The following is a 15,713-nucleotide window of genomic DNA, read 5'->3' as shown; positions in this document are numbered from 1 at the left end:
CAGGTAGTTAGGTAAATACCAGACTACTTTTTTTTTTTTTTTTAGGTTAACTGAGCTGACTCTTTTAACCACAACCTACTTTAGAGCAAGAGATAAAAACATGTTGGCGTCTTTGTCAAGTTTAAGACTCAGCTCTGCCTGATCAGACCGTTCACTTCTACTCATAACAAAACCTGCAAACAACAACACAGTGGTTTCTTTCACATTCCCTCTCTATAACAAGCCATTTTCTGAGGCGCTGATATTGTATCCAGGCAGCAGAAGGCCTTCTCTGATCCTTTACTTATGAAAAAGCATGAAAAAAAGTGAAATGAATGAATCAGGAATACAAATCTTGCATTTAGAATGCTATTAATTACGTTATGTAAGTATGATTAGCAAAATGCACAGTGCATCCAAGGTTAAACTACTTGCTCTGCAGAATAATCGCCCTGAGACTGATATTCTTTACACTCAATATTACATTAGATTACCGATGAATAATGAGGTGGAGCCTGTTTTAATCACTTTATTTGAGTTAGTCCAATTTTTCCCAACCTAGGGGTCATAGGCTCTTAACAGATATTCATTTGCATTCATTTATTTTTCACTTTTATATAATCTATGCATTGTTGAGGAATATACTATGATTTTTCCTTTTTGGTTGTTTAAATTAAACCATCCTCAAAAGTGGAAAAGGGAAATCTCTCCTTGGTGGAGCTGCTCATGTGTCATAAACATCTTAAACATGACAAGACCCTGGGGACATTTACTTTCTGCTGAGGGGTCACAGCTAAAAGTATCGTACTGTATATACAAGGTTTATCATAAGCTTTTGTGCAAAGAAGATAATTCTTTAATCCAAAATGCAGAGGCGTGGAAATATATGTAACAGCTTAAAGTAGAAACACTAAGAAATACAGCACAGCACTTGAGGGAATGCACATTGTGTGTTTTCACCCAGTGATGCTTGAACATTCATAACAAAACTGCCAAAGCTGTTAGGTTCATGTTATTGCTTGTTTCTCTATATAGATGTACCAACACCTGCACATGAACACCTGCACCCTATGAAACCAAAGCCTTCCTCTCCACTCCACAGCTATCAGCATCATCGTCACGTTGTCTGACAGAGCGGGCCGTGATCTCTCACTTGCACGGACAGTGCAAATTACTCTCCTTCTATCTAGGTCACCTCTTGTCTCACCTCAGTCAGGGGGGATAGAGATATGGTGGACAGGCAATTGACGTCGATGATCGACTCTCTGCACGAGACGCGCGGGCCACGGCATGCACACACAGACGGCGAGCATGCAGCACGACATACGCTGCACGCTGTGGCCGATGCACGAGGTCTCAGAAGAAAAAAAAAGTACCAATCTGCTTCCTGTGTTCGTTGCACCGGCTGCTTAAAGTGGTTCTAGTGAAACTGGAGGAAGACGCCCTGCAGCAGGTGGCTTTTGTGTGAACCTGATTTCAAGAAGACACACACGCCACCACACACACACACTTACTATCTCCATGTGTGGATCTGACGTGTCCTTCTTCGGTGCCTTAAAACTATTCCTTCAAAGATTCCTCCCTGCCACACCACCAGTGCTGTGATGTGGGGCCCTAATCCCGTTTTAGACATAATTTAGTTTCTGAAGACTGTGAAGTGCTGCTCTTCAAAGCCGGTGGGATGCTGTTGAATTCTGGGACTGAGTGACAACAATGTCAGCTCTGTTAAGCTCCTTTCACTTGCACTGACTTTGGACTGCCATCCCTTCAATTTGAACTCTGCTGATATGAACTTTCAGCACGTCTTTCCTGCAGGAGCGGAACACTGTCTGTAAACTCCCCCCTGTGGTTTTTTCCTGGTTTTTGCCTTTTGGGTTTGAGTCGTCAAGATCAAGGAGTGATCGTGCGGAGCTGGAAGTGGCTGGGAGAACATTTCACTCTCTGGCAGTCATGCTATGATATCTATAGTCTCCAAGAGGAAGATCAAAAACTATACAGACAGTGTGCTGTGCATTCAAAAAGATGCACATCTCAGTAAACAAAGCATTTATGAAATCTGCATTCAGATCCATCTGAGTTCTGAGAAAGGGAAAACTGTTTCAGCTTTAAATCATTTTGCAAAAAAAAAAAAAAATGTTCTAGTCGCACAGTAATAAAACCCATAAACAAAGCTTTTTTTTGTGGTAAACAGGGAGCTGGTTTGCAATCTATCTTGTTTTCTGCTCTAACCATTTTTCTAAGTTATGTATAAAGCTCTGGTAACCACAGCACAGAAGTAATCATTGTCTCCAGGAACTGTGATTACAGTAGCCCGGCCATGCTGCATCTCTGCTGCACCTAATTAGAGCGGCAGACACACCTGCTAGTGTTATTGCTCTGAGAGAGAATATTTCAAAGGGTCAGTAATTACTGTGTGTGTGACCGAGCCGCATTGTTTTTCCAGTTTTATGTCTTGAGGTTTTAGGCGATGCAGAGATTTGAGTCTGAAACTGAGGTAAATTGACTTTAGTTTGTGCTGCTGAGATGCCACTCACCCTAACGGTTGCGGCACAGTCACACATGGCACATAAAGCCTAGAATTATGAGCATGGCTGGACAGCACCAAGGGAGAATATGCCCTTTTGCTGTTTGGGTGATTCTTTACAGAGCCATTGAAATACAGTGGGGTTTTTGACCTCCTGAGCTGGGGCACTTCACTGAGCTCATATATAAAAGTTAATTAACCGATCACGGACAGCGCTGCACAGTTTTATGTCTGCATTTAGTGTTACTGCATGTACATTGCAATAAATAAAGCATTTAGTGTTTTTTAAGTTTAGACATTAAAACACTCCACGTGAGGCTCTCTGACTTTAATCTGTCACTGACAAGTCCCCCAACTATTAATGTGCAATACTAAATTGCTTGAGTGCTGCACCAATTTAACATTGCATTCCTGTAACTGTGGCCAAAACACATTAGTTTCAAAAAAAGACAAACAGGGATGCAGCAGAAACAGAGGCCCCGTTGAGATCTGGCATTAACGTCATAAGTGGTCAGCTTCAAGTTCGTCAGGTCATATAAAAATACATCTGCACATGGAGTGACCACTTATCACCCCATCTCACTTCCCTACATTCACTCATGAGCATTCATAATGAAACTAATTAGACTGAGGCAGAGGATGTCTGTTAAGGGTCTCATTTTGTATGAAGTGAGACTTTGATTATGAAGGTCTAGGTTCTATATTAATACGGTAACACATTGTATTCAGAAACTGAGCTGTAAAAAAAAAAAAGCCATTAGGACTTCTGCAACTGTGATGTCACAACAAACCTCTGCAAGCCCCGCCCACTTGGGCTCACCCTCCAACCTTGCAGGATTTAGTTGGTTCTTGGTGTTCACCAGAAATCTGCTCCATTTCTATGTGATCAGATCAGTGCCATGTTGTTAGAGCAACCTCAGAGAAATGTAAAACTATACTGAGGTGGTTTTAGATTCATAAAATAAATCGTGTTATGGATTAAAACTTAATTAATCAAACACCAGAAAATGTCACACATGGGACCTTTAACTACAGCTGTCCATCAGTGTGGCTTACAACACACGTGTCCGTTCTGCTAAAAGAACAAGGCCACATGCATTGCAGCCCACTCCAGGAGGTGTCTGATGGTGAAATGATTAAATCTTAAATGTGTCCTCAATGTGTCTTTGGTGCATTCACATCTGAACTTAAAGCCGTCCTCTTGTGATCACAGATGCGTCTGAACGGTTTCAGAGATATTATCATCTTTATTATTCCACTCATTCTCCCTCCTTGTCATAATCTGTTCCCAACATTACCCACTCGACTGTCGACGGTTCAGTCACAGATTTGTGTGTTTTATGCTCGTCGCGGCTAATGTAGCCTTGAGCTGCTATCAGAGGTTATAGGCGCAGACTGCAGATATGTGGTAAACTCACTTCTCTCTAACTCCACACATCATTTTCCAACTTGTAGTCTTCAGCCCCGCTGATCCGTCTCATGCTGCTCCCTCTAGAGCCATTAGAGTTCCACTTTAATTACTCCACTGAGGCCATTCAGTGAATAAATACTTTTTATGTACAGTTCTTTGAAGCTTATGATGCTCACACTGCTGCAGATCCGATTCTACATGTTTGCACACAATCTAATCATCTCTAAATTTCCCCTTTAGATGGATGTGTAAGATCTATTTGCACAATCTTTGTTATGATCTTAAGAATTTATAATACAGCACAACATGTGCTGGATGCATCATAATGGACTTATACCGCCTCGGCCTGGCAGAGCTGGAGTGGGTAATGGTGCTATAGACAACATTTCAAGATGATATGAAAGAGAAGCTCAAAAGAGTCTTAGAAACATCAGAGGCCTCGTACACGTCAGCTGCACCGAGGTGAATGTGAGTTCATCTTTTAATAAAAACATGCATGCGCACTCACACACGCAAACACACACAGGTTTTTTTGTGACTCTAGTGCACTCTTGCTATTTTATCTGGATACACAAAGACTGAAACACAACACCATCCTGCTAATGCACTTTGTCCCCTCCTGATAAATAAATTCTCCTGCAGCAGCACATTGTGAGCAAACATTTTTCAACCAGTTCTTGCTGAGGTCTGAAGACGTGTTTTGTTTGGTTGTGTGGCTCATGTGAAGCTCAGATATAGGGAGTGAAAGCTTTCAGCACATTAGCTCCATGGTAGCTCCTCCATTGATTTCCCCACAGGACATAAAAAGATGAGAGGCTGGTCCTAATTGGAGTTTCATAGCAGAGACCCATGATGAGTTATTCATTCTAAGGTACTGTACTATACGTCATCAGCATCTATGTTTCCTATTCAGGTCATTTTGTTCAGAAAAACAACAACAGCCAAAACCCAAACCAGCCATGTTCAGGTGACTGTTGCAGTCTTTTAATGTATTTAGGACATCTGTCTAAAATAGTTTTGTTTCTTGTGGGAAACAAAAGTTACAAGAAAAGTCTGCACAAGCTCTTTAACACTGATGGCATTATTGTGCAGAATATGCTGCCATTTCCTTGCTGAACAAACCATATGTATGCTTTCAGTTTCTTGTAATGGCATGCATTTCTCAGTTTTTGTGCTGTTTTCCTCCTGGCTGTGTGCTGCTGTCATTTAGCAGAAACTGTTCCCGTAACTCTTACATCTTAGTTTGTCAGTTGGACATTTATTTTTGTTGCTTGTCTTCCTCTTAAATTTTCTTTTTATGAAATGATTTGTTTTGAAGTCAGATATTTGTAACCCACGGGGTTTTGTTTTCCTGACACGTAACAACGTCTAGATTTTGTCACTGTTGTTTGCTGTTTGTCATTATACTTCAGTACTTATAAAAACATTTCTGTCTTATCACAGTCCAGAAAAATAAAACTAGACTTTTTGGCTCATTGCTAATAAACTCAATGTGATATAATGTATGAGAATGTTATTTCTATATGGGAGCCTCGAAGTACCATTATCAAATTAAAAATATTTATACCTACTGAAGTGAAAACCTATTGTAACTCTAACTATTGTTCTTTAATGATTTAAATGATGTCGAACTTTATGCAGCCTCTGTTCACTGGTGTTGGAAAAGCTACTTGAAAAAAAGAATGTAATCAATAACAGCTCACATCTTACTGTAGTCTTTGAAAAATATCAAACTTCACCCATTGTTTTATCTTCATGTAATAATAATGATACATTCTCAAGGCAGATAGCAGGCCACACTGAGTCGTGATTGGAAAGTGATGAGATGTGCCAGGCTAGCTGGTTAGCATGCTAATGTTAGTGGAAGAAAAGAAGTGCCCGAAACCATTAACACTGGCGTTGCTCGGGACAGTCCTTGTGACTAAATGAGCAAAATTTGATGCTGAATCACAAGGTTGCTAATAAACAGCTAATATTGGCTATGTAGAAATACAAAAACTTTAACCTTTAAGCACAAAAAAGAGTTACTCGTAAAACACTAATTGATTGATTGAAAGCTGTATTGACTAAAGTGCTTTAAATATGTTATTGCTCACATGTTTGAAATAATGCCTTCATTCATTAAATTCATTCATTCATTCATTCAAGTGTTAAAATTAAAAGAAAAGAAGGCTTTGAGATGATCTGGAGTTGAACTTCAGGTCACACATGCACCGATGTCATGGATATTATCACACCACAGTGCTCATTTGTGTCAATGATTAGTTTAAAAATGTCCACTTCTGTATAATCCTTCCTCAAGCCATTTAGCGACAGTACAAACAGTGCCCTTTAACTGTATGTTCTGATCTCTAGCTCTGTTGCTGATCAAACCTCAGACACTTTTCACATTCAGATCTTCCAATTAGTTGTAACTCGTTTATAGAAGAAACAATTAAAGGCCTCGAAAAAGAACAGACACCATCCCCAGGACGATTCACTCCCACTTAGCAACAGTGTAAATGATTGCACATGATCTGTGAAACAGCTTGTTTCCCTCCTCATCCGTAAGCTTCATACATCCAACCACCTGTCAGACTTTTGGATAAATGAAAGTGCAGAGCATTGGGGAGGAAAGAAGATTACATATGTGAAGAAAAAGAAGAAGAAGATGAAGAAGAGGAGGAAGATAGAAGAAAAAGAAATACCCGCAATCAATATTCAGCCTTATATTTCATTGTAATTATCCCAGCACTGGAACAATAATGAGCCGTGAGGACACTTTGCATATCAATTTTCGGCAGTTATCACAATGAATGAATGGTGATGATGTGAGACCCTGGTCGGCCTTTGTGAAAGAGTGTGTTGACAATCTGATTTGGCATGGTGCAGATCGCTCGGGTGAGACAGTTTTTGATGAAGTCCCGGTGGAACGGTTGATTGGATCTCCTGGAACACTGGGTGCCGGTTCGGTGTCGTTTGCGGACGATTTCTGAGGATGCCCTGAAATCCATTAAGCTGTAACCACATTACCATGCATATCAGAAGAGGGGAGGATCTACTGCTGCAGCCGACAGGCGACTGAGTCTTTTTTTATTGGCACATGTGGCCATCAGCGCCGGGCTGGACAATCAGAGAGCCACATATTGGGGACAAAAGTCTCCTTTCACACTTGGAAAGCCACGGGCCGCAAAAAGTCTAAATTCAATTACTGAGATAGCATCAGCAAACACATACAGACACACAAACTCAACCCATCCGCACACACTTCAGTGGACACAAACACATGCACATACAACGACAGACACATACACGCACACATACATGAGATGAAAGGCAATGAAATGGCTGCAAACCCTTCAAGTCAGACAGAAATCAATTTCCAACTTGGAACTTGTGCTGAGGAGAGACACTAATCGGCGGGCAGATAAGGGCTTGTTTGCTCCAGATAAGACAAGCAACTGCAACACATGTCCCATAAATTGAGATTTGCCAGATTTGCTTTTTGGTTGTTGGGAGAATAGTTGGCTGCAGAGTGGGGAGAGGATGGAAAGGCACAATATCTGAGTGACAATACAAGACGAGCAGAGGATTTGTGTTCTAAAATGGGTGAGCAATGTAAGATAATATATTTGTTCAATATCGCAATGTTGATAAGCATTAATGATAGGAGTTATAGGATGAACCAACATTAAAGATGCAGGATCTCTAGCTTAAAGCAGAAGTAAGCGATCCGGTCGTTTTGGCTAACTTCCTGTCAGCCGATGGAGCAGTCCCCGCCCTCGTCCCTACGTCACCACATTCACGCGCATCCCTTGGCTGCCGTTCTCTCTCCTCATTGGATAAAGGTTGTAGGATACAAGGAACATTTTCTCCTCGGCTTACAGCAGAGCAGAGTGACTGACAGACCCGTGTTTCAGACCAAACACTCTATATAAGTGATTGCTGTCGGAAGATATAACTATTTAAGACTTATATTAACACAAACATTCCGCTTGGCTGAAAACCAACCTTGTAAGAACAAGGCCGCTGCCCGGTCTCCCAGCTCTGCAACACTGCGACACAAATACACCCTGTAACCCGTAATTTCTTTGTTTATGACAGATACGACTATGCACAAATATACACATCGTAACATAGTATATGACGTATAACATTGTGTACCACTCTATCGATTGATTTCTTGCCAGCTTTGTTGTAAACAAATGCACATGGCTGGGATGAGGGTTAGCAAAACAGCGTAAAAGTGATGTGATCGAACTTACATAGTTCCCCTTTAAAGAGCAACTAAACCCCTCAGTTTTGGATGACGTGCTCTAACTGTGCGTTCAGACCGAAAGCGTCGAGAGCGTCGGGAGAAAGTTGAAATCTCCTGAACTTTATGCTAATGAGCGATGATGCGGAGCAGCGGCAACCAATCAGAGTGTAGATGTCCCCCACTCAACCAACCATAACCGACGTCAACTTCTTTGACGCGTGTCAAAAACGCCAGGGTGTTCAGACCACCAGCGTCGCGGAAAAGCGTCAAGAGCGTCTTTTGACGCTTTTGACGCTTTTGGTCTGAACGACCCATAAGCTGGAAATTCAAAAAATGCCTTGATTATGGGCGGGGCTCCAGGAGCACTCTCCGGTCCCCCTCCCCCGCGCTGCATTCACACCCGCGAAATCACACAAAGGAGAAAAAAAAAGTAATACTGTAAACACACATGAGCTACTAACGAGCAACTCTAACAGCACTAGTAGCATGGACACTACTAGGAGCGGACGCCGGAGCCGTGACACTGCATCTACAGTCGATCCGCCGGCTCCCCATTCAGGCAGCTGTTAGCAGCCGTTAGCCGCAGCAGAGCAGCTAGAGTGCCTAGCAACCGTTAGCGGCAAGAAGCAGCAGGTGCTGATTGGCTGGGGAGCTGGTGGCCGGTGACGAAAGCTGCCTCCAAAACGTCATCTGCCTCCATCTCAGCCAATAGAAAAATTTGATTGTAATAGCCGTGTTTCAACCTATAGAGGGCAATCACTCTACATTTTTACAACAAAATACACCAAATTGAAATATTTTTACTAAAATGTCAAAAGTTGGACCAGAATCAATCAACAACACTACTTCATACCCAAATACATTTGTTTTCAGCAGAGAAAAGTGGTTTAGGGGTTTAGTTGCTCTTTAAGTACACAATGATACTCCCTCATTTGGGTTAGGGTTACGGTGGTGTGTTATTTAACACTTGATTTCAAAATCTCCCACAGGAGTTTAATCGAGGTGAGATCTGAGGCCTGAGGAGGTTGTGGTTAGGGGAGGTATTGTCATGGTACTACTGTGGTTAGCACTGTTGCGTTTCAGCAAGAAGGGTTTGGTTTTGATTCATAGACCAGGGTTTATTTGCATGGTCTCGCTGTGCCTGGTGCAACAGCTTCCTCTCACAGTCAAAAACATGCACGCTAGGTTGACTGGGGTCTCTACAGTATATTGCATAAGTGTGAGTGTGTGAGCATTGCTCTTTTCTATACGTGGCCCTGTGATAGACTGTACCCCGCCCTCGCCCTATGTCAGCTGGGATTGTCTCCAGCCCCCTGTGACCCTGCAGGGATAAGCGGTAAAGATGGATAGATCATTCAGGTTGTTTCTTAATGAGGGGGAGATTGAAAGGTGGATCAGAGCGGTGTTAGAGGTAAAGTTGGGGTTATATTGGACTGTTGTGGTGAAGAGAGGGCTGAGCTTTTGATTTATGAATCCATCTATATCTAGATCCTCATCTATAGGTGGTGACTGGGAGACTTAAAGTGACCAAATTGAGTTTCCTGTACAGAGAGGCTGGACTCAGCTGGAGGGATTGGGTAAGAAGCCACACAGAGTAGAGCCACCGTTCCTTCATGTCTAAAGGAGTCAATTGAGGTGTTGCCCAGGAAGCGTCTGATCAGGATGCTCTTTCCAGTGGTGGTTTTCTGGACTCATCCAACTGATAGAACCCCCAAAACACACTGAGAGAGATTATGAGACTAATCTGGCCTGGGACCTCCTTGGTATATCCCTGGAGGGTCTGGAAAATGTTTCTGGAGAGGGGGTGGCTGTCTGGGCTACCTTGACTGATGTGCTGCCACCACGGCCTGACCCAGATTAAGTGGCTGAAGATGGATGGTTGGATGCACTGATGCAATATATCAAATGTAAATTAACTGATTGGTTTTGGTTTTATATGGTTAAACTTGGGTAGGTTAACACTTGGTTAAATAAAAAAAAACAGCAAAAATACAAGCGTGTAACAGGAATTATGATATTATGAACTCCGCCCACACCACTACATCTTTCCCAGAATGAAGGAATTAATTAGCTCCATAAAATGCTTCTTTATAAAAGAAACATATATATTTATATAACACCTTATCTAGACAGGGAGCTTGATAAGAAGGGAAATTCAAAAGTCCAAATTCCAAATCCAAAGTGGATGTAATCCCTGTAGGATACCGTTTTAATCACAGAAAAATGATATCAGTCTATTATTATATCTAAAATGTGGCACTGTGTCTTTTAATACGAGCGTCATGTTTAGAAAACCTGGCTTTCCTGAAAAACCGAAATTCCCTGAGAGACAACACAACCTGTGACACTGGAACAAAAAGATAAAACCTCCCCACTCACGTCAATGATGGTCCACTGCTCCACTACGATGGCGTCGAATGTCGGCGTGGCCGTGTTCTGCTCGCCCTCGCTCGCCTCCTGGAAGATGAAGACACTTTCCACTGACTTAGGCAGCAAATCTGCAAGGAAGGAGGACAGGGAAAAAAAAAAAAACCCAGCCGTGAAAAAGAGTATTTACTGGATGGAGTGTGTCTGTCTTGTCTCTGCCGCTCCGTCAGGCCCTCCAGGCCAGAGGAAATGGAATGATATCAGTCAGCCACATTCGCACACCACCCTTTATTACATAGCCAGTGGTGTGGGCCATTTGTGTGAGCAATGTGCACTTTATACATTATGCAGGGAGACGGTGTAAAAGAAAGGGGCAGGTATTCCCCTTCTGGGATGTTAAAAAAAAAAAAAAGGAGAGGAGACATTATGCGCTACATCAGTGTTTTTTCTGGACCCCAAAGCCCTGCTGGTTTTCATGCTTGACAGCCAAACAGAGGCTAATTACAACTAGGAAGCAAGGTGAATGCAGCAGCTGATAGGATTTAAAACCAGCAGTACTCTGTGTCCCGGGGATCACGGCTGAAAACCATTGCTTTCAAAGAGATGGACAGATTTTAGCGATGGCAAAATGCAGCCGCTGATTTAATGAAGTCAGTCCGTAAGGCATTAAAGCATAAATCCTTTTGCTAAGCCTGCATAATTCACCTTAAAAAGACTTGAATTAAGTGAGCCACATAAAGACATTGACGTTGATGCTTTAGGCCACTAGTGAGATTGTGTGCTGCTGACCAAATAGATTTTCTAAGCTTCTCCTCTGTTGGATGCTAACAATCGCGGGATTGGCATCTGGCCCCCGTGAGCTGGGACCCCTTTGCACCCAATGTCTCTTGTTATTCCTTTTGATGCACATGCACATTACATTTAGACGCACACACACTTACGCACACACAATACACGCCCCGTGGTCCGGTCTCCCCGGCTGGCCTTAGTGCTTTCTCATTACTCCCACACCATTTACACACTAATACAGTTTGCCGGGGCCCAGGCACCAATACGAGACACTCCACATTTCATTACTGGGCCCTAATAATAGGGGGATGAGAGGCGGCTGGAGAGCCTGCGGAGAGAGAGAAAGAGAGGAAGGTGGGGAGAGAAGGAGCGGTTGAACGAGACACGGGGAGAGACAGAGTGGAGGGATGACAGGCTCTTTTATTTCCCCCCTCCCTGAAAACCCATTTAGGGCCCGTGTGCGCTCAATTGAAGACATCTCTCAGACATCTACTGGCTCTCTCAAACACAGACATTGTCGTTGTTCACCTCCATCCCGCCCCTTTGCCTTTTCTCTTCCACTTCTCCCCCCCTCCCTCCTTCCCCTCCTCCAGTCCAACGCTCCACTACCTCATTCGTCAGGCCTCCTCGCTTGCTGTGTAAATTGGAAAGAATTCTTTTTGGAAAAACGTTAGGCGTCGAGGACGAGGCCCCTCCATCGGTTTCCTCGCCGGAGCAACAGGGATCGCTCAGGTGAGATCGACATGGGGCTGCGTCGCTGCTCTACAGGGGTGGGGGGGGGGCAAGTCTGTCTCTGGTGATAATGCAGACAGATGCTACGGCAGAGGAGAGAGAAGGAGGGAAGTGGAAGAGAAGGACTTGGTAGCTGGGGGCGTCGAGTCCGTCAGGGGAATGCACCGGTTGCGTGCACAAATAAACATTATCTTGCGCCTATTGACTGAGAGCTGAGCAGAGCAGCCGGCAGGCCGACTGAGAATAAGTTGTTTACACTTGCAAAAAAAAAAAATACTGTGCACCCTCAGTAAAATTGGTCTCCATCCCTCCGTGACTCACATGCTCAAGGTCGCAGGGCGAGGCATGCAAATACAGTCGCACTAAAAACAGAGAGTGACAGCGCTGGGACTGAAAGGCTCGGCAGCAAGTGGGGGGAGGGGGGAAGGAGTCAGAGATCAGGGTGACAGCAAGTGACACCGGGGTGACACGCAGCAGTTTAAGTCAGCACCCAAGTGACAGAAGAGAGGATCAACAACGGACAACCCCGGAGTCTGACACACACAGACTGACAACCTCTGGAAGTTGTGTGTGTCCCTAATATTCATGGACGTGTTCGCAAACCTGCTGCTGTACATGGACTCCCAGCACACAGAGCTGTGAAAGAGCAAAGAGCACGGAGAGTACACATGCAGGACCGAGGCTGTCGGCTGCAGCTGTGCATCACACAGCGCTGCACAGTCTGACTTCATTTATATCATCTACAAGTTGTGACTGCTGATTAAAGGGTCGTATGTGACTTTCAGCATGTATTTTCCCAACAGCCAACCTTGTGTAATCCACCCGAGTGAACGTCAAAGTTAAATGATTCTTGCAGTGCAGTACCTTCAAACAACTGAATCAACATGATGGGAAGAGATTTCACTGTGATGGACTACAGGAAGTTTAAAGGAGACATATTATGCCCCTTTGACACAAATTAAAATAGTTCCCAGGTGTCTTAAAGACATGTCTGTGAGATGCTTCGGTCAAAATACCCCAAGGATCAAACATCACAGCTCTTTTCATCCTCTCTAAACAGCCCTGTTCAGAACGGCTGGTTTCAGTGCCTGTCCCTTTAAATGCAAATCAGCCACTGCTTGCCCCGCCCCTTCTACCGGTCCCAGGTAGGGGTGGTATTATGCAAATTCAAATCCTAGTTACATCACTGGAAAACAACTGAGGGAACAGTTCGTAAAACCACGTGGACTTCAATAGGGAACCTGCACATTACAGATTTTTTGTCAATTCCTACATTTTGTGGTCCGGAGGGCAAGACAAACACCTAAATATGTGTTAAAGAGCCTTCAAGAAGTGATATATCCATAATATGTCCCCTTTAAAGCACCTCCTAACCTCAGTACTGAAAGAAAAAATACCTCTGAAAAGAAAACATCTTATACTATTTGGCTGTGTTAGAAATCCCTCCCATGCCACTTGAGTGGTTGGAGAAGTTTCCATGTACATTTTCATGTTTTTTTTCCTTTCTCTTTTTTCCCTGCTGTGACTGTCTCAGCATCGGGCTCCATAGCAACTGCTGTGAATCTATTCAGGCTGACTACAGCTGCTGTCCTCTGCAAATGGAGCACACTGAAAGAGGAAAGCGCACTAAACCAGATATATACTGTATATGAATATCACAGTATGGCTTTGAATTTGTTTTTCTTTATGATTGAATCCAATGGAACTGCATTCACAAAGTGCTGTGCACAGATGAGCGGGTTTGTGTTTGGAGTCCAGCTGACCGCTATACCGAGCTGGAGAGTGACCCTGCCCCAGGTCACGTCTGCTGACATGATTTAAACATGTGTGCCAGGAACTGCCTCAGAGAGCTGGAGACAGGCTGCTGACAGCTTATCTATATTTCAAACAGGACGAGTGGACATCCAGAGAGAGGGACAGAGAGGGAAAGAGACCAGGGCGTCTAATGTGTGTGGACTGAATGTGGCCGTTCCCAGCGGAGCCAGAGATTTGGCAGCTGCCGGCTGGTACCTGTGGGTTACTGGGCAGACTTCAGCTGAAAGGGCACAGGATGGACAGCATGGCCGCTGGAGTCCAGGGTGTGTTTGCAAATGTATAGTCCACTGGCTCTGGCCTGAATACAGAGGATCCGGGAGCGAAATCTCCGTGTGTGCAAACACGTAAGCAACCGTACGTCTGCTCTATTAATATACAATTCCAAAATATGAATTTTTAATCCGCATTAATATGCATTAATTTCCATTTTCTGCTAACTTACAGTTGATAGGTTCTCAAACTACACGAGCTCAGCGCCGTGACAGGCCAGAGTGAAGCAGGAGGTGTTCATTCACGCATTCGACTGCACTTATGAGTCAGCTGACGCAGAAATATAGACGGTGAGAAATCTGCTCCGTTACAGCCGTGGAAGGGATTTATCCTGCATCCACGCTGCACCGTGCAGGATTTTTACATTTTTTAGCATGGTGCAATTTCAAGATAAACATATTTGGGAGAGTCAAGCTTGTGTTGGGAAAAATAACTTCCAGAGGGGAGTCTGTGAGTGTAATGTGTTGTAAATAGTTAATGGAGCTCATATCTTGTTCACCAGGTGGTGCTGCATGGGCAGACCTACGGGAGGAGAGTAATTTGAGGGTCAGTGTCTTGGTCAAGGTCAAACTGACATTATGAAACTGCCCACCCTGTCATTAGTGCACGGCCTGCCCCCAAAACCCACATCAGTATTTGAGGATCATCTCCAATGTTATTGGACTTTTGCCCACTGTCTTACACCGTCCAGTGGGAACAGGTGAGTGTCTTGCCATTCGCTGGAGCTCCACCATATTCTTCCATTTAACAACCTTTGTGAGCGTTTAGCCGAACTAACGTGCAGCGATTCCTGCAGATGCTTCCTCATTTTAAAGGGATAGTTCAACATTTTGGCAAACTGACCCATTGCCATAATCCCTATAGTCTTAGTAGTAGAATAAAGTTACCTTTATTTGTCGGTACAAGATATTTTTAGAATGGCAGAGCAGAGCCGCGAGCTACTCAGAGCTACGCTACAGAGATGGGATTTCTTGGTTTCCCTCAACAATCCTCATCAAATACACAATCCAACAACTCCAAAACACTCTCATGGACAAGTTGTGACCTGCACATTCATAACACTATGGGATAATAACAGAGCGTTATGTTTTGGAGTTGTTGGATTGTGTATTTGATGAGTTTGTTGAGGGAAACCAATGAATCCAATGAGCCTCCGTAGCGTAACTCTGAGCAGCTCGCGGCTCTGCTCTGCCGTTCTAAAAATAGCTTGCACCAACAGTTAAAGGTAACGATGTTGAACTATCCCTTTAAACAAAATTATGATACAAGCTTGGTTGCATTTGTAAGAGCCTAAATATATACTCTTCAAGTGAACACACTGTCAACCTGTCTCTTGACTGCAGCCCATGCTGTGCTGTCAGACCCCATACACAGAACCGCTACCACACAACAAACACATGCATGTTACAGAGACATGTGCAGACATCCCAGAGCTCTCACTTCTAATTCCACCTCTCGTCAACTTTTGTCTCAGAGAAACGCTTGCACATCGTTTCCCTTCCCTGAATTTCATTTCACAGTTTGAAAAAAAAAGAAAAGAAAAACACCTTATTGGAATTTCATATTCCCTGCATCTCCTTCTCTCTCTC

General features: G+C 43.7%; 1 protein-coding gene across 1 annotated transcript in view; it reads right to left on the bottom strand.

Moving 5' to 3' along the window:
- rftn1b (raftlin, lipid raft linker 1b) overlaps positions 1-15,713 on the bottom strand; it is a 119,569-nt gene that overhangs the window by 17,185 nt on the left and 86,671 nt on the right. Inside the window, exon 7 of the mRNA XM_083989189.1 lies at positions 10,531-10,649. Coding sequence (XP_083845315.1) covers positions 10,531-10,649 — 119 coding nt within the window. The remainder of the gene's footprint in view (positions 1-10,530; positions 10,650-15,713) is intronic.

Source organism: Trachurus trachurus (assembly GCF_905171665.1).
Source record: "Trachurus trachurus genome assembly, chromosome: 16".
NCBI classification, from domain to species: Eukaryota; Metazoa; Chordata; class Actinopteri; order Carangiformes; family Carangidae; genus Trachurus; species Trachurus trachurus.
This window is presented reverse-complemented; position numbering and strand designations above follow the sequence as displayed.